The sequence below is a fragment of the Paramisgurnus dabryanus genome, chromosome 22 (genome assembly GCF_030506205.2).
Source record: "Paramisgurnus dabryanus chromosome 22, PD_genome_1.1, whole genome shotgun sequence".
NCBI lineage: Eukaryota > Metazoa > Chordata > Actinopteri > Cypriniformes > Cobitidae > Paramisgurnus > Paramisgurnus dabryanus.
In genome coordinates, this window is record NC_133358.1 from 116,980 (window position 1) to 143,364 (window position 26,385).

At 39.0% G+C, this 26,385-nt stretch overlaps 2 protein-coding genes and 1 long non-coding RNA gene across 4 annotated transcripts; 1 reads left to right on the forward strand and 2 right to left on the reverse strand.

The window, feature by feature from the left end:
* Positions 1–937: 937 nt before the first annotated feature.
* LOC135777780 (uncharacterized) lies at positions 938–9,812 on the forward strand. Of its 2 annotated transcripts, none has more exons than XM_065288013.1 (8): positions 938–1,085; positions 1,180–1,377; positions 1,479–1,565; positions 2,111–2,364; positions 5,209–5,337; positions 5,432–5,572; positions 6,671–6,785; positions 9,291–9,812. In XM_065288013.1, the coding sequence occupies exons 1-8, from the start codon at positions 989–991 to the stop codon at positions 9,506–9,508; spliced, it is 1,239 nt and encodes a 412-aa protein (XP_065144085.1). In that variant the 5' UTR covers positions 938–988; the 3' UTR covers positions 9,509–9,812. The 2 variants fall into 2 exon arrangements, with proteins under 2 accessions (XP_065144085.1, XP_065144087.1); XM_065288015.2 differs by having other exon boundaries at positions 6,671–6,759; positions 9,291–9,405.
* A 445-nt stretch (positions 9,813–10,257) lies between these two features.
* On the reverse strand, positions 10,258–26,282 carry LOC135777781 (uncharacterized). The gene is made up of 3 exons (XR_010544329.1): positions 26,231–26,282; positions 11,417–11,552; positions 10,258–10,496 (listed from the first exon to the last, which is right to left on the reverse strand). It is a non-coding gene; the product is annotated as an uncharacterized lncRNA (long non-coding RNA).
* LOC135777722 (uncharacterized) lies at positions 12,862–19,454 on the reverse strand. The gene is made up of 5 exons (XM_065287946.1): positions 18,788–19,454; positions 18,581–18,626; positions 18,391–18,482; positions 17,659–17,780; positions 12,862–13,043 (listed from the first exon to the last, which is right to left on the reverse strand). Exons 1-5 carry the CDS (start codon positions 19,438–19,440, stop codon positions 12,862–12,864), a joined length of 1,095 nt encoding a protein of 364 aa, XP_065144018.1. The 5' UTR covers positions 19,441–19,454.
* Positions 26,283–26,385: the final 103 nt, after the last annotated feature.

Here is a 26,385-nt window from a genome sequence, read left to right on the forward strand (position 1 = left end):
AGAGAACGGTGCAGAGACTGCTGTCCATTATTGGTTACAGTATATTTGTTAAAATGTTGCCAGTAAGATTATTTCCGTGTACAAGGTACTTTCTTTGAGAACCTTTAAGTGTTTTATTCTGCACTTAAAGCATAAACGCAATTTAAATGCAGGAGTCCCCTCGTCCTTACTGCCAAATATGCAAGTGAAACTGGACTAAACGCATACAGTATACATACGGGTATGATTTCATGTTTCTATATTACACGTGATACGAGGTAGGGTATATAAAAATAATATTTTATGAATGCTACATAAATCCAAACTCTTAAAAAACTGGCAAATTATATGCAGCTGGGTTTTTTTTATCTTTTGTGAAATAAGTGTAAACAATGAAATGAGTTGAGCATTGAGGTCAGCTGATTCGTCTGCGTTTGCTCGGATTCAAGATCTCCAGAAGATGCATGCAGCTCGTAAAAATTTCGAATGTTTCAAGACATCGCCAAGACGTCTTGCAGAGATATTGCAGACGTCTTACTTTTCAATGTTCGCAGCCGATCTACAGAAGATGAAGCGATATTTAGCAGACGTCTCCGCGACGTACGTGTGCTATCTGGGATGTAGTTGTTTGTCTTACTACTTTGAAATGATGATTATGATGAAATGTCTCAACATGAATATTGATCAACAAGACATTTAATATACTAGTCAATGGGTTTTTGCTTGTTGACTAATTAGCTAACATACTTTAAATTACTCTGGAATGTTTTGGACAACACATTACTTGTGACATTTTTTTGGAAATAATAAAGTAAAAGTTTCTCCATGGCTTTCCCAGGCTCTATGCAATTCAATCAGAGTTAGCAGACATTTGCTCAATTTATAGGGTCCAGAATCTGCCTTGATCATATTCAGGAGTAGAAAATGCTAAAAGACAGACATTATGTCTTTCAGGCAATCAACTCAGGAGGAGCACTCATTTGACAGCAGTGGAGTGGATTTAGAAGCAATGGAAGGACCATCTGGCACATCTTTTCAGATTGCACCTTTGCAGAATCTGCCAACATGTTCTTCAGGACCTTCTGATTCTACCAACAAAACTGAGTGTTTGTAGTCTATTTGTTACACCCTGTTAGTGGTCCTTGTTAAAATGTTTGGTTGATGACCTTTTCTGTGTTGAAATCTTTACTACATTTATAGACTGGAAGACCATACCAGACTTGGCAATGGCTGCTCAGCTGTACAGGGAGACTGTACTTGACATTCATGCATCAGGGAAGCCACTGCATTTGCACATTGACCTCAGAGGCAGCAAGTCGGACCAGGAAATGGCTTTAATTGCTTTTTATAAAGCACGCCGTGTGGAGTGGGCAAATCCTGTGCAATGCACACTTGAAGGTTCATCTTTTTTCTCTCTTTTTAGTTCATTTTAGAATTTGTTGTGTGCTGTCTTTTTTTCACAAATAACCCAGAATCTCTACATTTCTTATAATTAATAGGTGATCCTGCAATCGGAGAGGGAGTGAACCGCTTCTTGTTCTCCAGAATCATGGAGAAGCTAAAAAATGGTTTTAAGTTGAACTTTGGTAGTGTCTTTAATTACCTTCCCATATATTATGGAGTGTTTTAGCTGCAATATTCTTAATGCCGCCATTTCTCCAATTAATACATGCTAAAAGGCCTTGTGAAACGGAAGTTAGAGCCTATGGTGTAACTTATTTCTCAGTGAAAAAGAATTTTGGGGGAGTAACAGCCCAAAGTTGGATTTGATTCAAAATTCGTAACAAAAAGCTGTTTGCTTCTGACTGTAGTCTTGTCACTTTTGTAAACACCCCTGTGTTCAAGCTGTCATCAGGCGTTTAATACTGTTTTACCTATACCTATTTTGAGGTAAAAATATTCTGATACTGTTAATTTGACATGTCATATCAAAAGCCAAAAGAACAATTAACACAGAAACACTAGATTAAAACTGGGAACATTTACTTTTTACTTCGAGGCATTTAAGATGTTTTTAGGATTATACCTACTGTACATACCTATTGATGTCCCTTGTTCTATACAACCACAGAATCACTAAAAATTAAATTTTTAATGTTAATTGGTCAAGGAATTTCTTATGTTTGCACAGGAAATTCTGGTGAGACAAAGCTGTTTGATGGAGAGCCAGACCATCTTGTACCTTCATCCTCTGCATTCCTTGTTGAGAGTGACCTATTTCTGATGGCAGGCCGCATGATTGGTCATTGCTTTTTGCATGGAGGTCCTGCACTGACAGGCCTGAGCCCTGCGATTGTTCACATCCTGTGTGGGGGCACAGTTGAAACTGCCATCATACAAATCAATGACTGTCCAGACATTGATCTGCGGGAGAAAATTACACTGGTGTGTATTCTGCAAACTGCACAAATTTTTTTTAGACTCTTCTATATTGGGTTTAAAAGTATAGTTCACCCAAAAATGAAAATTCTGTCATCATTTACTCACTCTTATGTTGTTACAAACCCACATAAATGACTTTGTTCTGATAAACACTAAGGAAGATATTTTGAGAAAGGTTTGTAACCAAACCGTTCGTGGACCCCATTCACAAACGGTTTGGTTACATACATTTCTCAAAATATCTTCCTTTGTGTTCATCAGAACAAAGACATTTATACAGGTTTGTAACAACCTGAGAGTGAATAAATGATGACAGAATTTTCATTTTTAGAGTGAATTATCCCTTTGAGAGTGTTCATATTTTGTCTTTTTTTTTTTTGTGATCAATTCTTTATTTATATTATAATAGTGATTATGGAGATGTAGGAGGTGACAGCACCACCTTTACAAGAAAAAAAAAAAAAAAAAAAAAAAAAAAAGGAAAAACATTACAATAATTATACATCATTATCATTAAGAGAAACAAAAAAAAAAAAAAAATTATAATATATAAATATATATATATATATATAATAAAAACAATTAAATATTACATAATGTAATGCCTGTTTCCTTCACCTCCTTACATTCTCCCCCCATACCCATCCCACCCAAACCCACCCTCCAACCCCTGAACAAGATTAGCTCAAGGTATAGAGCCCAACAAGAAAAAAACAAAAACAAAAAAAAAAAACAAACAAAAAGCACACAACAAAGAACAACAACAACAACAACAACAACAACATACATACACACACTCACACACATACCTCTCACCCCTATCCCCTTGCCACCCAACCATCTTCCATTTTGGAAATATCAAATACATCCTGTGTTCCTCCTTCACAACTATGAAATCCGTACAAATCCATTCAATATTCTAAATAGTAATCACAAAGCTAAGTAGGGTATGTATACAACATAACGATCATTTCATTTATACATGACACATAATATGTATATCCAATCAAAAAAAAAAGAAAGAAAAAAGCAAAAACAAATAAAATTTTGTCTTATCTATATCATTTCATTCAACATCTCTAATAACTCTGACCAACAATCAATATTAGTAGCTTTAGCATGATGTAAACGTGCTGTTGAAAGCTCTAGCTGTACAATATCCCGGTAAGAAGAAAACCATTTCTTCACTAATAGTGTATGCGGTGGTTTCCAGCGAGAGACTATCATTCTTTTAGCGGCTGTCAAACCAGCCAGAAGAAGACGCCGATTGTTTATTGTTAGTTTAAGAGAACTTTGTTCTCTTTGTTCTTTGGAACCTGTTGCCCAGGCAATACGGCAGTCAAAGGTTTTAGAACCAATTATTATTTATGATACACCACATTGCATTTCTTTGTATGCAGATGACATTTTAATTTTTACCAGTAATCCTACTAAATCCCTCCCACACTTACTTATTATTTTTGACCATTTTAGCAGAATCTCAGGGTACAAAATTAATTGGACAAAATCGGCGTTAATGTTGTTGGGGGGACCGAATGATCAAAGACCTCTTCTTAATATTCCAGTTGTTAGTACTTTCACATATTTGGGCGTGTCCATTTTTCCTTCACTTAGTTTAATAATTGCTGGAAACTATAATAATGTTCTAAAAAATGTGGAAGGGGACCTAAATAGATGGGGTATGCTTCCTACTTCTTTTCGTTCCAGACTCTCGGTAATTAAGATGAATATACAACCTCGTATTAATTTTGTAATCAGTATGATCCCCCTTGCTCCACCGGATGGTTACTGGAAGAAGCTACAAGGAATCATTAGTTCGTATTTATGGAACAAAAAAAAACCCAGAATCAAAGCATCTACATTACAAAGACATAGATCATCAGGAGGTGTCAATTTGCCCAATTTTGAGTGGTATTCTTGGTGTTTTGTTTTGCGTTCGTTTGCCATATGGTCTAATCCAGAGACTTTGGTGTCATGGCGTCCTATTGAAGAACGTCTAGTACAACCATATTGTTTGTCTAATTTGGTCTATTCTAATATACCCCATAATAAAATCAAACGGGATTTTGGGCCAATAATTTCTTATTTACTCATGATTTGGTACAAAGTTAATCGATTTGCTAATATTTCAAAAACTTTCTTTGCTCAATCTCCTATTTTTAACAACCATTCTCTTCTAATTGAAAAGAAACCAATTGTGTTCCCTAAGTGGAGCAACAGAGGGGTTTGTGTCTTTAGGGATATTATAGGGGAACAGGGTCTTCGTGCATTCCATGACCTGGAGAGATCTTATAATTTAACGGGCACTTTTTATTTTTATTTACAGTTGCGCGCTGCGATGCGTGCTCAAGGTGTTCCTTGGGGTATTGAGTTGGAGAATCATCCACTTCATGTAATTGTTGATACCAAGGGTAAAATGAATGGCATTGTCTCAGTCTTATATAAGTTTATAACAAAAGCTTCATATAAGCCATTACCTCTTTTTAGACTCTGGAAGACAGATATTAACATCTCACAGGACCCAGACTGGTGTACAGTCTGGTCAAATATATTATTATCCTCTCGGAATCTTGACCATCAAATGATACATTACAGATTAGTCCATAGGTCTTATCTAACTCCGAGAAGATTGCAGCAAATGAATTTTAGAGATAATCCATTCTGTGATTTTTGTACAGGCAATACCGTTGCCACTTTTTACCATATGGTGTGGCAGTGTCCAGAGGTTAATAGATTTTGGTATAGCATTTCTTCCATTCTGTCTAATATTGTAAAGGAACCTATCCCTTTTTCGCCTTGTTTGTTTTTGCTTAATGACACATCATCTCTTCATATTTTGTCTTAAAGCTTGAAGGGAGTGCTAAACTCTCAGCTGATGAAAAGGAGAGCCTTGACAACTTGTGTCTTGCATGGGACTTTCCTTTGATGACAGAAAACAACCGAAGATGGCTATTTGAAAGGCTTCTATGTCATGCGGTATTTGAAAATTGTTTAAACTATTTAACATCATTAATTACTCTTTTAAACCACTATACATGTAAAGATTTGTCTTTGTGTCTTTTCTCACTAGGTTATTGGACGTTTCATGAGGCAAATAAAGCAAATAAGAAAAGGGCTTAAAGAAACCATGTTGTGGCCACTCATTAGTGAACGTCCAGATGTAGCTCCAGTGATTTTCCCTCGGGAGTCGAGTGCTTTCTTGACCCCACAGGTAAATAGTTCAGTTAAAGAGGTGATAGAATGATTATATGGAGAATTTCACACTATTCTTTAAGGTCTCCTAATAAGTTGTGTGCAACCTAGATTAAGAGGACTAGCTGATCTCAGGTCAGTGGTGCATGTAAATTTCGGGCCGTGACAAAGACAGCGACTTGAGCCAAATAAGGGACAGGAACCGAGTTGACATCAACTTGTTGGGATTTGGCCGTTTTCAGAAGCAGTTTCAAATATTGAGATTAGCAGAGGAAAGAGGTGTCTATTGCTGCGTCCGAAACCGCCTACTACCATACTATAAAGTAGGCGAAAAGCAGTAGGCGAGGCGAGTAGTATGTCCGAATACATAGTATTCCAAAAACAGTATGCGAAAAGTACTCAGATGACCTACTACTTCCGGTTAGATTTTGAAGTGTGCACACAATGGACACTTCACTATCCCATGATGCCCCAGGAGCGGAGTTATGCAACGAAGAAAAGACTAATGCGGCGATCAGCGGCCGTTTTCACGCTGGTATGACAAGACGACGACGTATGTCTCGTGATCCATCAACATGGCAGATGTAGTACATCCGAATCTCATTCATACTACCCGGGTTCATACTATACAGTACCTACTGTTTTAACGGCCAGTAAGTAGGTACTTCATCTCATTCAGTACCTACTGTTTAATATGCGGTTTTGGACGCAGCCTATGGGATTTTGAGGTTCTATATATGTCCTGTTCACCCATCAAACTTTTGTAATTCAACTATGACAAGGTAAAATCGGTTTTGCATTCGATCACCCCTTTAAGACAAGCAGTTTTGGGCATATCTGGAAATTGATTGTTGTATTAGGGGAACACCAACACTACAGGACAATTGCTTATTCCAGATTGAAAAAGTACTTTTTTAAGAAGTACTTCATTTTTGTGGGGTTTTTGTGTGTGGCCACTGGCTTGTATATTTTTTGTGAATTTATATCTTAATTATTTTGTGTGATTTGTATTTTTTTTTATGTAAGCACCATTGCCCCAAGACAAATGCAGTGCGTGCGTGCGTAAAACCTAACCCTTATTCTGAGATGGCTTATCTGTTTGGTGTTGTATGTGTAGTGCATTCTGGAACGCATCATCTGGCCTACAATGACTGATGATGATGACGACGACGAGTGTTCTGTAACAGATAAGAGCCGCATTGCAGGGTACCTTCGCCGGTTCATTCAAAATGGTATACTTCCCTCATGTAATGAGTGATGTACACTCACCTAAGGGATTATTAGGAACGCCTGTTCAATTTCTCATTAATGCAATTATCTAATCAAACAATTACATGGCAGTTGCTTCAATGCATTTAGGGGTGTGGTCCTGGTCAAGACAATCTGCTGAACTCCAAACTGAATGTCAGAATGGGAAAGAAAGATGATTTAAGCAATTTTGAGCGTGGCATGGTTGTTGGTGCCAGATGGGCCGGTCTGAGTATTTCACAATCTGCTCAGTTACTTGGATTTTCATGCACAACCATTTCTAGGGTTTACAAAGAATGGTGTGAAAAGGGAAAAACATCCAGTACGCGGCAGTCCTGTGGGCGGAAATGCCTTGTTGATGCTAGAGGTCAGACGAGAATGGGCCTACTGATTCAAGCTGATAGAAGAGCAACTTTGACTGAAATAACCACTCGTTACAACCGATGTATGCAGCAAAGCATTTGTGAAGCCACAACACGCACAACCTTGAGGCGGATGGGCTACAACAGCAGAAGACCCCACCGGGTACCACTCATCTCCACTAGAAATAGGAAAAAGAGGCTACAATTTGCACAAGCTCACCAAAACTGGACAGATGAAGACTGGAAAAATGTTGCCTGGTCTTATGAGTCTCGATTTCTGTTGAGACATTCAGATGGTAGAGTCAGAATTTGGATCCATCATGCCTTGTTACCACTGTGCAGGCTGGTGGTGGTGGTGTAATGGTGTGGGGGATGTTTTCTTGGCACACTTTAGGCCCCTTAGTGCCAATTGGGCATCGTTTAAATGCCACGGCCTACCTGAGCATTGTTTCTGACCATGTCCATCCCTTTATGACCACCATGTACCCATCCTCTGATGGCTACTTCCAGCAGGATAATGCACCATGTCACAAAGCTCGAATCATTTCAAATTGGTTTCCTGAACATGACAATGAGTTCACTGTACTAAATTGCCCCCACAGTCACCAGATCTCAACCCAATAGAGCATCTTTGGGATGTGGTGGAACGGGAGCTTCGTGCCCTGGATGTGCATCCCACAAATCTCCATCAACTGCAAGATGCTATCCTATCAATATGGGCCAACATTTCTAAAGAATGCTTTCAGCACCTTGTTAAATCAATGCCACGTAGAATTAAGGCAGTTCTGAAGGCGAAAGGGGGTCAAACACAGCATTAGTATGGTGTTCCTAATAATCCTTTAGGTGAGTGTATGTACATTTTAATGACAATTTAATTTTCTTATTATCCTGTGCAAACAAGACCGTAAATGTACTTAGTGTTGTATTCCTTTAATGTAACGAATGTATAAAATAATGTTTTTATATTTTACTGTTCTTACTTAAACTTAGACGAATTAAAGGGATAGTTCACTCAAAAATGAAAATTCTGTCATCATTTACTCACCCTCATGTTGTTACAAACCTGTATAAATGTCTTTGTTCTGATGAACACAAAGGAAGATATTTTGATAAATGTTTGTTACCAAACCGTTCGTGGACTCCATTCACATCCAGAGTAGGAAAAAAGAATACTATGGAAGTAAATGGGGTCCACAAATGGTTTAGTTAAAAACATTTCTCAAAATATCTTCCTTTGTGTTCATCAAAACAATGACATTTATACAGGTTTGTAACAACATGAGAGTGAGTAAATGATGATAGAATTTTCATTTTTGGGTGAACTATCCCTTTAATACATCTATTTTTTTTCAATGCGTGCACGTTACAGCGTGTCGTGAATGTGTTCGCATTTAGCCTAGCCCCATTCATTCCTATGGTTCCAAACAGGGATGAATTTAGAAGCCACCAAACACTTCCATGTTTTCCCTATTTAAAGACCGTTACATAGTTACACCAGTAAGTACTGTGGCACAAAATAAAACTTTTGTTTAAAACCATAGGAATGAATGGGGCTAGGCTAATTGCTAACACATTCACGACGCGCTGTACAGTGCACGCATTGAAAAAAGATGGGTATGTATTAATTAGTCTAAGTGTGTATTCCTTTAAAATTGTACACCAGACCTGGCTTATATCTCACAACCCTTATAGAGTCTTTTAATACTCAAAACTATTCACAAAAGTCAGAGTGCCATACTGTTTATCAAAAGAACCTGGCGAGTGCAGGTTTTCCAGATACAAATATGTTCAGCCAGCCTTCTGTTGATAACCTGAAATGAGATCATTCCAGAAATCTAAAACAATGGCTGATAGCATATCTGAAAAAACACTGTCCAGGTTCTTCATTTTTATATTGCATAAATGCAACTGTATGGCTCTTAAGCTTGTTTAGAACATTTTCTATAAAACTGAGTTGTATCTGTAATGATAAAATCTAGTGTTTGCATCAGCTACATAGCTAATACTTGTCAGGTAAAATCTTGGTTGGTGGTGTTCTTCAATAAAACGATTTTACAACCATCAGCAATGTGTATAAAATAACGCATTCTCTATCATTTTGAGCATTTATACTTTTCTATTTTGTAGCATCCAGTGATGAACTGAAGGCACTCATGAAGTTCTGGGTTGGATGGGAGGCTCCTACAACTACTCTCACGTTAGAGGTGACTGACTGTAGTCTGCCAAAGTCTTCCACGTGCTTCGAGACCCTCCGTCTTCCTGTCCGCTACAAAGACTTCACTGTATTTAAGGAAGAACTGATTGCCTGCCTTCAAACATGTGACACTGGATTTGGATTGGTGTAATGGCAATGCTAAAATGTAGCTTCTTTCAAAGGGGCAGTTCTCATTCATGTTTTTGTTCAGTGTTGGATATCAAATTAAGACTACGCCCCTTTACCTCCACAAACAGTGTGCAAATGTATTCAAAGAATTCAATGAATGTCTTCATCTGCCTTTATCTTTGAGTCCTTCTATGTTTTCCCATCACTCTAAAATCTGATGCAGGTCTTTAGTCTTTTTAATCATCTTTCTGACACCTTCAAAACCTTTTATTTCAACATTTCCCCCAATGTGACCATGTTGCATTGTCTCCTGGGTTGTTTGTTGTTGTCAGTTAAACTTAAGTTTCTATATTTTTGTTGTTGTTGTTCAAACCCTCAAGATGTTTTAAGATTGTATTGTATTCACACTACAATAAAAAGAAAACAATCTTCATGTCTTTGAGTTGAACATTTAGAGAGCTGAAAGTTTTAGTCCGCTGCTAGCACTGCTTGAGGAAAGCTTTAAACAGTTAAAACGTATTTCTTGCATCACTCGTCTTTAATGTTAAAGGGTTAAGTGTAGCAAACTCTAAATACATAAGTTCATTCACAGTAGCCTTATGTTAACTAAAATGAAAATATGACAGTGCTCTCATTACAAAACTGATTCAGAAATATTTATTGTGGTTTTAGTGTGAAAAGAAACGATAGAGATGTTAATAAGTGTCCCAAATGTATGTGTATGTAGAGAATGTGTGTATTTGTGTTAGGGTTAGGGTTAAGGTTACAAAATCAGCTCCTTCGCCTAGTAGGTTTTACTGTAAGCCTAGTAATTGCTGGACATACTGGACGGTAAGTAGGTAGATGTCTGAGCCATGTGATTGGGAGTGTCCCAGGGGATTTATATCTCTCCTTAGTGCTGCCATTTGTTCATCACTCAGTACATTGCCCATCTCAGGAACAGTGACACCATGGTGTGGCTCCTCAGGCAGGCCACTGTCCTCCCAGTCCAAATGTGGTAGGTACAATCCCTGAAAAAAAAAAACGTAAAGTGTTTATGTAGAGCAGTGGTTCTCAAACATTTTTACTTGAAGGTGCTGGACCACATTTGATATCATTTTGAAACAAACGCAAGAAATAAACAATATTTATTCTGAGACTGAATAACATTGACAAAGTCATGTATGTTCAAATTAATTTTAGTGGGATGCATTTTTGGTAAAATTTATATAGAAATTTGTGGAAAAATTGTCAATATTATAGAAAGTCTTAAAATTTATAGAAAAAGTCGGAATTAAAAAGGTGTGTGTGTAAAAATAAAAGCCCCCTTGAATCTCTGTCAAGGACCACTGGGGACCCCACTTTGAGAACCACTGATGTAAAGCATAAAACCCATTGGCAATTTTATTCTTAAAACTGATTGAAAATACTTTAATTCCATTAAAATCTTCACACATACTTCATGCGTACAGTACTTTTCAGCAAGGGTTAAACAATGGAGCAGATTTTGTCCCAATTTTCAGCTTAAAAATAATGCAACACCCATGTGCGCTGAGAGTTTGCTGGTGTGAGCCTTGATGGCCAAGCAATGTTAGACAGGCCTTAGTAATTAAGTTATTGATCATTTAAAGTTAACTGAGCATTAATGGTGGAGCATATCACTTCAGTATGAAAAACAAGCAATGTACATCACTGCATCTCATTTGTAACAGCTATGTGTGTGTGCGCCAGTGGAACGCACTGAAAGGCTATGCACAGTAATAATAAAAGCACCACGAATTCAACAAATCATCTAAATTAGATTAACATAAGACTCAGACCATGCTCATACAAAGAAAGACAACTATGTTGACCTTGCTTCATAGTACATTACTCTCTTCAGATAAGTGCTTTTCAGGACTGACAAACTTAAAACATAGAAGCACAAAATGGCCCAGACATTCCCTTTTACCTCTGCATTTTCTGGTTCTGCCATAGCATGCTGAATGTTCCCCATCTCCCACAGCTGATTGGGTGTTAGGTTACCCTCAGTTCTAAGTGGGTGGTTATCCCATCCACTGGTGAAGACATCAAGACTAGCTTGTAGTCTGGGCAGAAATGCATAATGACAACTGAAGAGGTGTGTGATGTTTGACAGATCAAGCAAACCATCCTCCTCTAGTGAATGCAACACACTGTAGTATATGTTGGTCACAGCACACCACACATCTCTCCAGAGTCATTCAATTCTAGAAAGAGGGTTTGAGCAAGATTAGATATGGTTTACATACAAAATACATAAGATTTACAAAAGCATAACCAAAGGGTCTCAAAAGAGAAATGTTTATCACAGTTTGTTTAGTCAGTCACTATATGGCACATGTCAAAGACTTAAATCTAAATTTACTTGTGGGGGAAAACAATTATGGTGATTATCAATCTTATATTCTTAAGATATTCTTAATTAGGTACCACCATCGCCCAAGTGTATTTGCTGCAATATTGGTCACAGGTCGGGGCAGGCTACTGACTCTAGATCCTACCCCTGACTCAAATACCACCACGAGGAGACCCGGAATTCCCAAAAAGCAGACAGACAGGTGATTTAAAATTGAACAAGTTTATCTTAAGTTAAAATAAAGCACTCTTAAAAATCTTCTGTCTGGCCTCTCTCCTCCAGCCCAACGAGATGACTGAACAACAGGCCTCCTGCAAGTTCACCAAAAGAACTTCCTTAGGGACACAGCAGTGGATATACAAGATGGACTCTCCAAGTATACGGCGGTAAGTATGCAGGAGAGGCTTTCCTTTACAGGTCTTCAATGTTAAGTATGCAGGAGAGGCTTTTCTTTACAGGTTTTCAGTGGTAAGTATGCAGGAGAGGCTTTCCTTTACAGGTTTTCAGTGGTAAGTATGCAGGGGAGACTTTCCTTTACAGGTTTTTAGTGGCAAGTATGCAGGGGAGACTTTCCTTTACTGGTTTTCAGTGGTAAGTAAGCAGGAGAGACTTTCCTTTACGGGTCTTCAGTGGTAAGTATGCAGAAGGGACTTTCTTTTACAGGTTTTCAGTGGCAAGTATACCGACAGAGCTTTCTGAATAAGCAGGCAGCAATGAGTACAAAGGAAGCTGTCCTGTATGAGCAACAATGGGTGCGTAGACGGGACTTTCCTTCGTAAGCAAACAACAAGGAATACAGAAGAGGCTTTCCTGTGTGAGCAAGCAGTGGTAAGTATACAGACAGGACTTTCTTGGATAAGCCAATAGCAGTGAAACACAGGCGGAACGTTTCTTGGTGGAACCAAAAATCCCTGTATGAAGTTCCCGCCGGACAATTAAAAACGAAACTCCGGGGGAAGTTTATAGGCTAAATAAGCAACAGGTGTGACTGAGAGATGTGGCGATTAAGGATTGGTTGGCTAAGGAGGAAGAGGGCCTTTAAAAAGGGGCCGATGAGGATATGGAGGTGTGGTACTTTGTTCCGGTGTTACGGAGAGGAAGACGAAAGTGGCTGGTGAGGAGTTGGATGCAGGTGTTGGAAAGACACGTCGGAATTGGGAAGTATTGGAGGAATAACGAGTGCTGTAGAGGCTTTGGAAGACTGAGAACGAAGTAAGATCACGATTGTTGTGTTTCATGACATTTCACCACGTCGCTGTAATCCCTTATAGGAAGCAGCCAAAGAGGACAGAGGAAGCTTTGGGGTGTGTGATTTCACTCGTTTGTCGTGTGGCTGTATACCCATACCATCGATGCTTGTGAGGACACAGATCTCGGGACGAGAGGAGTGCCATTGACTTTTGACGGTGAGTGCTTTTCATTTGGAGTGTATACATAAACAGATTGCTGTGCAGTGTATTGTGCTGATGTGTGTGTCAAAGGATCTGCCTTAGACCGAGCAAAGGACCCTACGAGCATCGACTGTAGTTCCATCGCTGCCCACGACAGCAGCTGTACTTATTCTCCACACCCAGACCCGGGGTTGTGATAGGCCGTTCTCCTCCACTGTCAGTCCTCCTCATTTGAAGTTTATGCTTTTCCAGTCCGTATGTTTACCTGTCAAGCCTAGCCCGTATGCCCTTCTGTACATCCGCCGTAAGCCTGCTGTGAAGTGAAGTTGTATATTCACCGTAAGCCTGTTGTGAAGTCTATGACTAGAAGCAGTGTGTTGACTGTAAGCCCTCTGTCAAGTCAAGCCCGTATGCCCTTCAGTACATCCACCGTAAGCCTGCTGTGAAGTGAAGTTGTATATTCACCGTAAGCCTGTTGTGAAGTCTATGACTAGAAGCAGTGTGTTGACTGTAAGCCCTCTGTCAAGTCAAGCCCGTATGCCCTTCAGTACATCCACCGTAAGCCTGCTGTGAAGTGAAGCTGTATATTCACTGTAAGCCTGTTGTGAAGTCTATGATTAGAAGCAGTGTGTTGACTGTAAGCCCTCTGTTAAGCCAAGCCCGTATGCTCTTCTGTACATCCACCATGAGCCTGCTGTGAAGTGAAGTTGTATATTCACCGTAAACCTGTTGTGAAGTCTATGACTAGAAGCAGTGTGTTGACTGCAAGCCCTCTGTCAAGTCAAGCCCGTATGCCCTTCTGTACATCCACCGTAACCCTGCTGTAAAGTGAAGCTTGTATACTCACCTTAAACCTGCTGTGAAGTGAAGCTTGTATACTCACCTTAACCCTGTTGTGAAGTGAAGCTTGCATACTCACCTTGAATCTGCTGTGAAGTGAAGCTTGCATACTCACCTTGAATCTGCTGTGAAGTGAAGCTTGTATACTCACCTTAAACCTGCTGTGAAGCGAAGCTTGCATACCCACCTTGAACCTGCTGTGAAGTAGGGATGGGTACCGACCTCGGTACTTTTATAGGCACCGACCGAATTGCGTCGGTACTACCCAGTATCGATTCACATAAAATCAATCGGTGCTCAATTTCGGTACCTGAGAGAACATGTCAGCGCGCCGTGTGAGTCTGGTATGTAGCGAAAGCGTGTGCACGCGCGAGAGAGAGATCGTGTGGTAAGTCACACCCCTTTGCAACTTGCTTAATGGCTAACAGAAAGCGATCTAACATGTGGTTAAATTTCACAAAGGATGATGCAGACAATGCTACCTGTAATATTTGTAACAGTAAGTGCAAGGCAAGCAGTGGTAATACATCCAACCTGAGGAAGCACTTATTTAAACACAGTGTGTATTTAAAAGCACAGCTTATAAGCTAAGCTTATAAAAGCTTATTAAGATGCGTTTTCGTCGATCGGATCACTAGTGGACGAGAGAGACAAATTCTGTTTACACCTGGTATTTAGCAACACCAGTCCGTCTCTTTTGTCCACTTTCGATCGCTTCTGTCCTGATTACTTTGAGTGGTGGTCCGTGGAGACTGCGGGGAAGTCCCTTTGCTTTCGTTTTAACGCGAGCTGGAGTAATGACGGGTTTAAATGGACGCGAACTAATACTATGGCGCTGCTTGTGTTTTAAGTAAACATGCTGCACAGTGTTTTGTACATGAATATGTTGGAGCTTTCTCAGATATTTCAGCACAATTAATGAAATAAGATCACGCAACTTTCACGCGCTCGCGAAATGAAACTGCGGAGATCAGCCGCTTTTAGTTTTATCAATGAAAGGCTAAAGACTGTGTGTTCACGCTAAAAGTCAGAAATGACGTAAAACTTTGTGCTCAGTACCTCAGATTAGATGAATAGGAGGAGAGAAGGCGGTCCGTGTGGCTGTTTGAACTCATTCAACCACATGCGGACCAAATGCCAATGCTGGCCAGATTGGCAAAAAAGTCTCTGTGTCCAGTCCTCTTCTACATCCTCAGAGCGAGTGTTCTCTACCGCTCTGTCATGGCTTTTACCTGAGAACGTTGACATGCTGATTTTTCTAAAAATCAACTGCTAGTATTGTTTTCTACATAAAAGTTTACTTTTATGTTGCTTTTATGAGGTTTATGTTCATTGATCATTTGTCTTACTTATATATTTTATTTATTTATTTTATTTATATGTAAAACATATGCCCTGGATGTTATAGGGATGTTTTTTTTTAAAGATTGTGTGTATTATTAAACATTTCGAAATAAATAACAAAATGTTGAAAATGAGAGGTTTGGGCTTATTATGTCCACTGAAAGTCACCTAAGTCAGAGTAAAGTACCGAAAAAGGTACCGCTGGGTACCGGTATCGAATTCCAGGTACCGGCATCGGAACCGGTACCGGTAAAAATGTGAAAGGTACCCAACCCTACTGTGAAGTGGAGCCTGTATACTCACCTTAAGGCCTATCGTAGGCCATTCCCTTGTCCAGTGTCAACCCCTTGTTAAGCTTCGAGCCTGGGTCCTGTTCCCCCCCACTTACCCGTAGGTTATCATAGATCATTTCTAGTAGAGTCCAGAGCTTAAATACTGTATACTTACCTGTAGACTCACCATCGATCACTCTTCCATCTAGTCCCCCCCCGTTAAGCTCTGAGCCCCGTACATCTACCTGTTGGAGTACATAAATCACCCCTCTGTGGAGCCCAGAGCCCAAATATTGTATCCTTACCTGAAGACTTACCCTAGGCCATCCTTGGAGTCAGTGCTAGCCCCGCTCCGCCCCAGAGCCTGAACCCTACCTCCCTACTTGGAAGCTATCGTGAGTCCCGCTAGGAAGCCCCCAGCCTGAAATACTCAAAGCTTACCTGGAGATATATTGTGAGCCACCCTCCTCCCACCCCCGGCGAAGGCTTACATTTCCTTGGTCAACCCAGTGGTTAAATTCTGCATACTTACCGAAGACATACGGAAAGTCCCCCCTGCTATACTCAAGGCTCGGGTTCGTCAGGAGAGAACGACGGAGGCTCTTATTCCCCCTACCCTTGTTCCCTAAATTTTATCAATAAAAACTGGTTTAATTTGTATTTTACTTGTCCGTGTGGTCATTGGGGTATTGCGGGAACTCCTTGAGGTGAAAGTGAGAGAGGTAGCCCATTTTGGGCCGTAACATGAGCACAACGGGAGCTGGAAGATGTACAGCCCGTTTCATTCAATCCTGTAATCGGTATTCCACTACTAGTTAGAAAGATACTTCGACTGTACGACTAATCGATACTCACGGTCGAAGGTGCGGACATCAGCAAGGCGGGTGCTCCTCACACTCTGGTAGTAGTCAAACCAATCCACAGCAATACACATGTGTAGTGATCCACAACACACAAACTGAAATCCAAGTACTCACAGCAACATAAGGCTTTTATTCCGCCACCTTGACCGAGACCCGTCTCCTGAAGTCGAAACGTCCATGGTAGCACTGAGATGGAAACCACATAAGCAGGACTTTACTCCACATACAGCACTGTCCGCTTTTCGCACTCTACAGACTTCGCTCACGCTGTAAAGGCCCGATGGAGCTGGAAAATTCGGGCATCAAGAAGATCAATACAAAGACTGCTCTGTAATCACACAATCCCCTACCGTCACTGGAGTACAGTCTGAAACAAGCAGGTTTAATACAGAAAGCTGGCTGCCCACAAGCACAGAGGAAGAGAAAAGCCCAAAAACAGAGATAATTATGCTAGCATTTGGAAGGGTTCCTACGGTCCGAAGTTTCTCGCCAAAGAGTTATCCAATTCTGTCAGAAACTAAGCACAGTAACTCCAATATGGTGAGGAATCCACAACAGCAATAACAACAACAACAACCCTCTTTCTTCCTCCAAAATCCCTTTTATAGCCCATCCTTCTTTGGCATGTCCCAATCGCCACGTTCAGCCTGCACACCTGATGCTCGTTTGCTCATCAAATCCCCAGTGGAGCGATCTGAGCTGGCTGGGTGTTACATTAAAATCGGTCCGGTGGGAAACTGCCCTCATACAAGTGGTTCTGCTTCTGTTTTGTCACAAAAGAAGTCCACAACTTCTTGGTCACACAAATCAGAAAATTTAGGCCCGATCCCATTTCTCTGTCTTACCTCTTCCCCCTACCCCTTAGTTTTGAACATTCACATAATTGTGCAAAACTAAGGGGTAGGGGTAAGAGGAAGAGGTAAGACAGAGATATGGGATTGGGCCTTAATTATGAACCAAATTGGGTCTGTGTTCCATTATTTTCCATTTCCTATTTTTGACTTGAACATATATCAAAAGTACAAAAAACAAGCTGTTCTTTCTTATTGAAAAGAATTATTGTGTGAAATTATGAAAAAAATAGCTTTGATATAAAGAAGTGTAACAAAAAACTTGCCTTTGATTGTGCACGCTCTTCCCAGCAATGAAACTGGACCTTCCTGTTCCCCTGACAGAGAACATCAGCCGTGCAATGTCAACGTTCTCGACTCCATGATCCGCTCTTACCCTAAATAATAAACATTTTGAGCATTTATTATTTGTGGTGCTCTAAACAATTTTAACTTCAGGCATTCCTGTTTGTTTGTCAACACATGTAAACACACCAGTTTCACACTTAAAGATGCAGTAAGTAGTATTTAGCAACAACAACAACAACAACAAAAATACAATGAGAGATAAAACTGTCTACATTACGACAGCTGGGGCTGTAGTCCACTGGTCAATACATTCTGGCTCTATGAAAATTCTGATTGGTCAAATAATTTAGGTGTTAATTTCATCAGGAGTGAAGTGCTAAGTGCTAATGAGAGTGTTTTCAGAACTCAGAGGTCACAGACTGTCTTCAGAACACACCCCTTGTTTTTACAATTTTGGATTAGCCCAATACACTAGCAGTAGATAGCTCTGCGTACAGAAGCCTTCTGGAAATATTGCTTAGTATTTGTTTATTAATAAAAGTTTAGTCAATAAGCCATGTCAAAGATGTCTTCGGTGTGGCAGCAGCCACATTTAACTTTTCATCTCTTTGCTTCATATCCTTCTGTAAATTTTTTAGATGCATGGCATACAAGATTGCATATTGTAGTGATGAAGGCAAGGAATGACCCACTGTATACCTTGATGGAAATCCAAATCTCTCCACTGATTGCTGGAAGAAAGCCAGTGCTGTTGAGGACCGATTATTGTTTGCTGCACCCAGGTACATGATCTACAGAAAAAAGAGGTACATGATCTATAGAAAAAAGGGAGTGTTTTTTTTTCTTTTTCAAGCTGTCCTCTTAAATTATTTTTTTACGTAAAGTATACCTTTCGAGAAAAGCCATCCACAGCACCAAAAATGACAATGTTGTACCTGGTTAGACAAAAGACACTATAATAGTACAGCATGCAATATATGTACGTGAAATCCATTTCATTTATATGGCATCAAATCAAAACAAAAGTGATATCATGACATGTTTTCATATACAGCTGGTCAAGACAATACTCTTTAAATCTCAGAATTATACAGACCGTATTAGCTTGTGATTGGTGTCTACGTGGACCAGGGCTTTGGGACCAGGAACTGAGTAGGTACGACGCACAACACACCCTAGCTGGTTCATGCGACAAAGGATGCCAACAGTGTCCACACGGTGCATGGAGGCCCGCACCCTCTCCCACTGCACTCTGAATCCTCTGGCCTGCAAGCTTCCCTTAACCAAGCGGTAGCCAGCATGAGGCATGTCTTTTTTTATTTCAGTTACCAAATGGTCCAACTCTGCGTTTGTACAGGTGCTATAGCTTGCTCTGACAGAAAAGCCAAACTCTCTCATTCTTCTGAAGAGAGAGCGAGTGGACACTCCCATCAAGTTAGCAATACACGGCACAGGAAGACCTTGGTTGATGAGATGTAACAGAGAATCCGGAGAAATGTTAAATCTTGGACGCCCAGTTGCTCCATGACAAACCTGCACAGATACTATGGGGACCTGATTTTCTCTTTCTTCAACAACCAACTTGTGCAGCTCTGTGAGTGCATCTACAATGGCTTTTGGGATGAGAACCTGGTTAGAGGCAGCACTAAAAAGAACAGCCTCCTGAGAACACACAAATTCAAGGTAATCCAGGTCAAGTGGTTGCTGACTGACAATATGCTGGAGGCGTGTTTGGAGCCTCTCTAACATTGTTTGTGCAAGCAGTTCCTAGAGAGAGAGGAAAAATGTATGAGGTCAAAAATACTGGTATAATTAAACATGACCAGAAAATAATGAAAAACTGCCTAATGACTGCCTAACTACTGCCTAATGACTGCCTAACTACTAATGACCATTAGTGATAGAGACCTCAAATATTGGCACACGATTAACACGTGAAATATTTCTGTGCAAATCTGCTTTAATTTTTAAGGCTTGAAAAACACATGCCATGTCTGGGCAATAATATCTTGACAAATATTTTCCCTAGCCTCCCCAAATTGTCTAGGGTGGAAGACCAAAGTCTGTACTAAATTACTCTCGACTTTCGAAAGGGCCCTAGATTTCAGAAAAAAATGTGCATTAATATTGAGGGTATTAAAAAACAGTTTTTCTTGTTTCATTTGGTATCAGTCACTACTACTTCTTCAAATAAATCAGTTTATTGTTTTCCCACAATTTGAAGCCTCCACAATAAATGATCATGACAAGAATAAGGATAAAACAAGGCATGTTTGTATTTCTGTGTCATTTTCAAGCAATTGAAATGGTATGTGGGGTAGGTAGTAGGACCATAAAATCTATGTGGTAACTGCTAAGTATATAGACATTTAGTGTGTAAAGTACCAATATTGTCCCAAGCCCCATTCCCAGAATGAATGCATGTAGTTACAGGTCTTTTGGAAACAGAAAAATAAACTTTTACAATAAACCATTGATTTTTGCAATGAAATTCAGCATTGCATTTTGTATCCTTTTAATTTTCAAGGTATTAGGAATTTCTGATTATTTTTGTAATATGAGAAGTAAAATATAGCAATTTCATTCATTTCAATCAGAGTCAAAGACTTGTAAAAGGAGTTTGTAAAATCATTTGTTTATTGAAAATGTTTATTTTGGTGTTCCCAAAACACCTGTAACTACATGCATTTATTCTGGGAATGGGATTTAGGACAATATTGGTACTTTACACACTAAATGTCCATATACTTAGTTCTGTGGCAAGTGTTTTATTTTATGCTGCAGTGACAGTCTGCTTCATAACACCCTGGTGGACAAAAGAAACAATGGTGGTGGATGGCTCCTCTCTCTTATAGAGGATCTTTCTTACCCACAGCAATCTAAATGTGTAACTCTTTGATAAATAGATGAGCTCAATGACAAATTGAATTTTCCTTTGGGGTGAATAAAGTTCGCCTTATCCTTATTCTATGCAAAAGCATTTTAGTTGGTTGGTGACAAGGTCTGTGTGCCCTGTTGAAAAATAAGTTCATCAGCTCTCAGATTAATGCATCATCACTATGTATTCTTCTGGATGTATTCAGTATTCAGCTATATACATCTTAAAGGGGACATTTCACAAGACTTTTTAAACGTGTAAAATAAATCTTTGGTGTCTCCAGAGTATGTATGTGAAGTTCTAGCTCAAAACACCATATAGATAATTTATTATAGCATGATAAATTTGCCACTTTGTAGGTGTGAGCAAAAACTTGCCATTTTTGGGTGTGTCCTTTTAAATGCAAATGATCTGATCTCTGCACTAAGGGTGTTTTCACATATGTTGGTGCGCACCATGGTGCGGCCTCGGAGCGCACCAAAATACATTGTATCATTTTTCAGTTAGTGCGGTCCGTGTTCACATATAATTTTTTTATCTGTACTCGAAATGCCACACCGTACACCACGTGACAACGGTCAGTGCTGTCATTGGTCTCTGACAGCTCTTACCGTCTGATGACCACCCCCACGTTTCCACGACAACCAGCCTGACAGGGAGAGCGCAGCTATCAAGATGTGGAGATAAACGATGCACGTCTTTGCGAAGTTTCTTTGGTTTAACGCGAAATTGCGTAGCTGTTCTATTAAAGCCTTTCTCACGGAGCCGTTTGCTAAAAAGCCCATAATGTCACTATTTGTGTGTGGAGGACAGCTATGCATTTATAAAATCATCAGCTCAAACGTAAAGGAGACAGCGAATCTCTGCAACGGACCAGGATTGGCTTGTTTGTTGTTAACCCACAATATAACACCCGGCTCACGTCACAACGGAAGCCCAGTGGCTCAAACATGTGGAGAACTTCCTGTATTTGGTTCGGCCCGAGGTCCAGCAGTGTTCACACCACAGGTGGGTCGCACCAGAGTTCGGCAACAGCCGCTCCGAGACCACCTGTTTAGAGCGGTCTCGGAGCGGCAGTTTAGTGCGCACCCGAGTGCGGCTGTTGTGTTCACACTGATCCAAACGAAACGTACTCGGAGCGACACGTCATTTGGGCCGACCTAAACAGTGTATATGTGAAAACACCCTAAATGGCAGTGCTGTGGTTGGATAGTGCAGATTAAGGGTCGGTATTATCCCCTTTTGACATCACAAGGGGAGCCAAAGTTTAATGAGCTATTTTTTCACATGCTTGCAGAGAATGGTTTACCAAAACGTAAGTTACTGGGTTGATCTTTTGCACATTTTCTTGGTTGATACAAGCACTGGGGACCCAATAATAACACTTAAACGTGGAAAAAGTCAGATTTTTATGATAGGTCCCCTTTAAACTAAAACCACATGAAAATATAAAAAACAGGTGATTGTCATTAAATAACAACTGTGGCCAATGAGCTGTGGGAAAAAAATGCTATTTGAATGATATGAATTTGCAGTTTGTAATTAACTAGCTAAACTACATGAACAGAAGTACTTAACTACTGAAAAGCTACAGGGATTTTAAATGCACTGCAGTTTAACTACAACTGTAGATAACCTTTTCACGTTAATGTGATGTGGCAAAGATATGAGATGATGATAACAATAGAAAGACTGGTAAAAAATATGTCTGGCCTTTTATTTGTTTATGATGCATATAGTTCAATTATGATGCATATAGCTCAATTACCACAATTGAACTATATGCATCATAAACAAATAAAAGGCCAGCCAGACATATTTTTTACCAGTCTTTCTATTGTTATCATCATCTCATAACTTCGCCACATCACATTAACGTGAAAAGGTTATAAAAAACAAACATAAGTAGTCTTTCTTCAAATTATTCACAACAACTCCCCATTATTGATATACCATAGTTCACCTGTTGGAGGTAAAGTGCAGATCGAGGAGCACAAAGCCGGTGTTGTGTGAAATTCTGTCCCCATGAAAAACTGTCCCAATGGGCGGGGCATATATGCATATTCATAGATTCGCTCCGCGTTGGAACAAGCGATTGGATTGCACATTTTTGTTTGTTTCCAGCTCTTTTTTGATATGTATATAAGGTAATAACGCCGAATGATCATATGCCTTGTTTATATGTACAATTGTTTACATTATGCTTTGTATGTGCGTTTTGTAAGAACACTTTTTCATGGCTAAACAATATCGTTTTTGCTATTTAGCCTACATTTATAATGCTAAACACAAAACTAGAGTACGAATCGAGCACATATTTCTCCTCATTGTTTTTGTTGTATCTTGTCCATAGTTAATATCTTTTTGTGATGTATTTTGCTGCATTTATTGCATGCACGCAATAAAACTCAAATGTGGCTAACTGCATGTATAAATAAAAATGTTAAATGTTCTATGGTGTTATTTTGTTTCCTTTTGAGTTAGACTTCATAGAGCCTTAACGAAAAGAGCATTGCAATCATTCAAATAACATGATGCATGATTATTCTATTAAAGCAGGATTCCTGTAAATAAAAATGGCCTAACTTTTTTTAAGGTTATTTACCTAATTGCAAGACCAACATTGTTCAGACCAGCTTAATTATGTTTATGAGCGTTTTCCTGTGTTACTAAAAGGCAAAAAAGGAGGAGAAACCAAAAGATAAAAACAACATTTTAATTTTCCTTCTGAATGAGATAATGACATGTTTTAAAACAGAGTGATAAAGAGAGGATGAGAATGAAAAGAAACAGACCATGAGTGTCAAGTGGTTGTTCTCATTATTTGACCCAATCAGCACATCATACTTCCCTGGATCCAGCTGCAGTAGTACAGATGCATAGAATCCATTTAAAGAATTCAGGATTTCTTAAAGCCTTTTCATTAAACTGGCACTGCCCTTCCAGAGGTTCAATGGCTGAAAGTAATTTTCAGTAAGTGATGTCAGACTTACCAGATAATGCATTGATAAGTTTTATTCACCCTTCTATCCCAACAGAGGATTGATTTACACATATAGAGCAATTGCTTAAACAACAAAAAAAAGAAAAGCAAGTGCAATGTTTAGATGTATAAATATGAATGGGTTGCATCACCTAACTTACCTCACTTTTAACACTTTCCCCAAGTATAAGGCATTTAACATCCCATGTAAATACTTTGTGTAGGTCAATTTACATGCAAATTATGCCACATTTTTATCTGGCCCATATTACACTACATACAGATTGCACCATTTGTCTAGAGAGGACGCTCGATGGTGACAGCTCGGACAGGCGGAGTGGTTGCGGCACCCAGTTTAGGCAGTAGCCTGTAGTACATCTGTGTTACTTTAATCATTTATGTTTATTTTGTAACATCTTGTGTATGTGCATAAACAAAGAACACATTACCTATGGCATCCCAGGTGAATAATAATTCTACTAAAAATATACTTAAAAAAGTGTCCTAGTATATTTTCTACATTTTGTACTATTTTCGTCAAATCCAATAGTTAAGTGTATTCAACTATGTATTAACTTCAACTTAACATCTATTTGTCTGCACTCTAAGTGTAAATAGTATACTAAAATGGAACAACTTTTTTGAAACTTCAAGTGCATTAACATACACTACTGAAAATACACTACAGGATTCATGAGCAATTAATTAAGCACCCTTACAGTACAATTGCATTGCATCGCCATTTGAATGGAAATACAATTAAAAAGACATTGAAGTGCAAATTATAGTTGTGTTTAAGTACATTTTGTGCATACACTAAAAGTATACTTTTAAAAAGTACATATTAAATACTCTTTAAATAAAGCACAACAGTAGAAGAATACATGATTTATACTTCATGTACTTTATCATATCTCTTAATCATATTTCTAATACACTAAAGTATACTACTTTTTTACCTGGGATGTAATTCATTGTTTCATGTATTTGTCCAATAGTTACAATGGGAAAAGTTAAGTCTTCATGTGTGTATGTGTGTTTTAAGGTACTACAGCTTTTTTATGGCCTAGATTCAAATCAAAATTACCTTTTTGTCTTGGTCCAAAATAGAGTCTTAGCACACAGGGAAACAACCACATTTTGCATTAGGCAGGTCTTGTATTTAGGTAAATAGCTTTTCAAATATGTTAGACCATTTTTATTTACAGCAATCCTGTAAATAGAGTAATGTTCACATACATGTGTATAATTTATAAGAAAATATGAGTATATGTTTTAACCTGTGAGCACACATTTGTGCTATGTGTATGTTATATTTGATTGTGGTTGTTTATGGATGTTTGTATATTGTGTGTACCTTTTATATACTATAGATGTTTGTATATTGTGTGTGTTTTTATATTTGGACTTCGAGTCAATAAAGATAACTAACTATATAAATGATATGTGATAAATCTGGCCTTGGTGAGTGAGTTTCTTGTCTTTACTTTAACAGTAAGAAAATATGTTTTTGCAAATATGAATAAATAAATAAGAAATGTCCTTTTAAATTATTGCAAGGCTCTTTTCGTTAAGGCTCTATAAAGTCCAACTGGGGTTAAAACTGGAAAGAGGCAAACAACAAAACAACACCAGGAAACATTTTAAAACTGTTTTTGAACATGCAGTTAGCTATATTTAAGATTTATTGCAGTGCATGCAAATAATGCAGCAAAATACACTACAAAACAAGAGATGAACTATCGCAACAACAAAAAACAATGAGGAGAAATACGTGCTCGTTTCGTGCTATAGTTTGCTGTTTAGCATTATAAACGTAGGCTAAATAGCAAAATTGATATTGTATAGCCATGAAAAGTGTTCTTACAAAACACACATGGAAAGCATTTTAGCCTATTATGTTAAGAATGTAAACAATTGTGCATCTAAACAAGGCATATGATAATTCGGCTTTATTACCTTAAAGAAATAATATATCAAAAAGGAGCCGGGAAACAAACAACAATTTGCAATCCAATCGCTTGTTCCAACGCGGAGCGAACTTATGAATATGCATATATATATGCCCCGCCCATTGGGACAGTTTTTCACGGGGACAGAATTTCACACAACACCGGTTTGTTTCCAGCATACATACCGCACTGTGCCTGTTTCTGTTTACACTTTAACCTCCTGTAGTATTTATAGCTGTTCCAAGAACATGTTAACTCTAAATATCTCCACATCTTTTTCACGTGAATTAGCGCGAGCAGCGCCGCTAAAAAAGTTTGCGCTAATGACATTTCACCTCTAATAAACTCTTCACAATAAATGCCTCCTATTACTTTGTTATTTCAGTGACTTAACACGACTCCTCAGATGGTGCTTAAACAAATGTGTGTGGCCTGAGGTCGTCTTCACTTCAAAATTCTGTCTTAAGACCAAGACGTATCAAGTGTAACGTTATATGTGACCATAGTTTATTTTAGTTAAGTTAGAAACCAAAATGAAAAGTTAAGTCAGCCTAATCGGTTTAAATTAGATTAGCGCTCCTGCGGTACCATAAGCTACATACATACACACGCACACATATATAATATATATATATATATATATATATATATATATCTCACACTACCCACGACAGACATTACTGGAGTTTAGTTACCATTTTTCACCAACAACGACTGCAAACTCACCTGTTGGCGGCTCATCGTGTTCAAAACACCCTCCTCACGCTAGCGTTTCTTCTTCTCTTCTCTTTCCATGTCCGTGGCGGCGGCAAGCAAGTCGGTAACAGCGCCACCTGCTGTTGTGGAGTGCGAATTACATCCCATTTTACAAGCATGTGTGT

What these genes read in the sequence shown, in the direction of transcription:
- LOC135777780 (XM_065288013.1), top strand. Translation starts at nt 989, where the DNA reads ATGGAAGGACCATCTGGCACATCTTTTCAGATTGCACCTTTGCAGAAT. An exon ending in TGGTTTTAAGTTGAACTTTG is followed by an intron (nt 1,566 to 2,110) that starts GTAGTGTCTTTA and finishes ATGTTTGCACAG; the next exon opens with GAAATTCTGGTGAGACAAAG. An exon ending in AAAGGCTTCTATGTCATGCG is followed by an intron (nt 5,338 to 5,431) that starts GTATTTGAAAAT and finishes TTTTCTCACTAG; the next exon opens with GTTATTGGACGTTTCATGAG.
- LOC135777722 (XM_065287946.1), bottom strand. Translation starts at nt 19,440, where the DNA reads ATGTTAGAGAGGCTCCAAACACGCCTCCAGCATATTGTCAGTCAGCAA. An exon ending in TGGATGGCTTTTCTCGAAAG is followed by an intron (nt 18,483 to 18,580) that starts GTATACTTTACG and finishes TTTTTTCTGTAG; the next exon opens with ATCATGTACCTGGGTGCAGC. An exon ending in CAATCAAAGGCAAGTTTTTT is followed by an intron (nt 13,044 to 17,658) that starts GTTACACTTCTT and finishes CTTCGTTCTCAG; the next exon opens with TCTTCCAAAGCCTCTACAGC.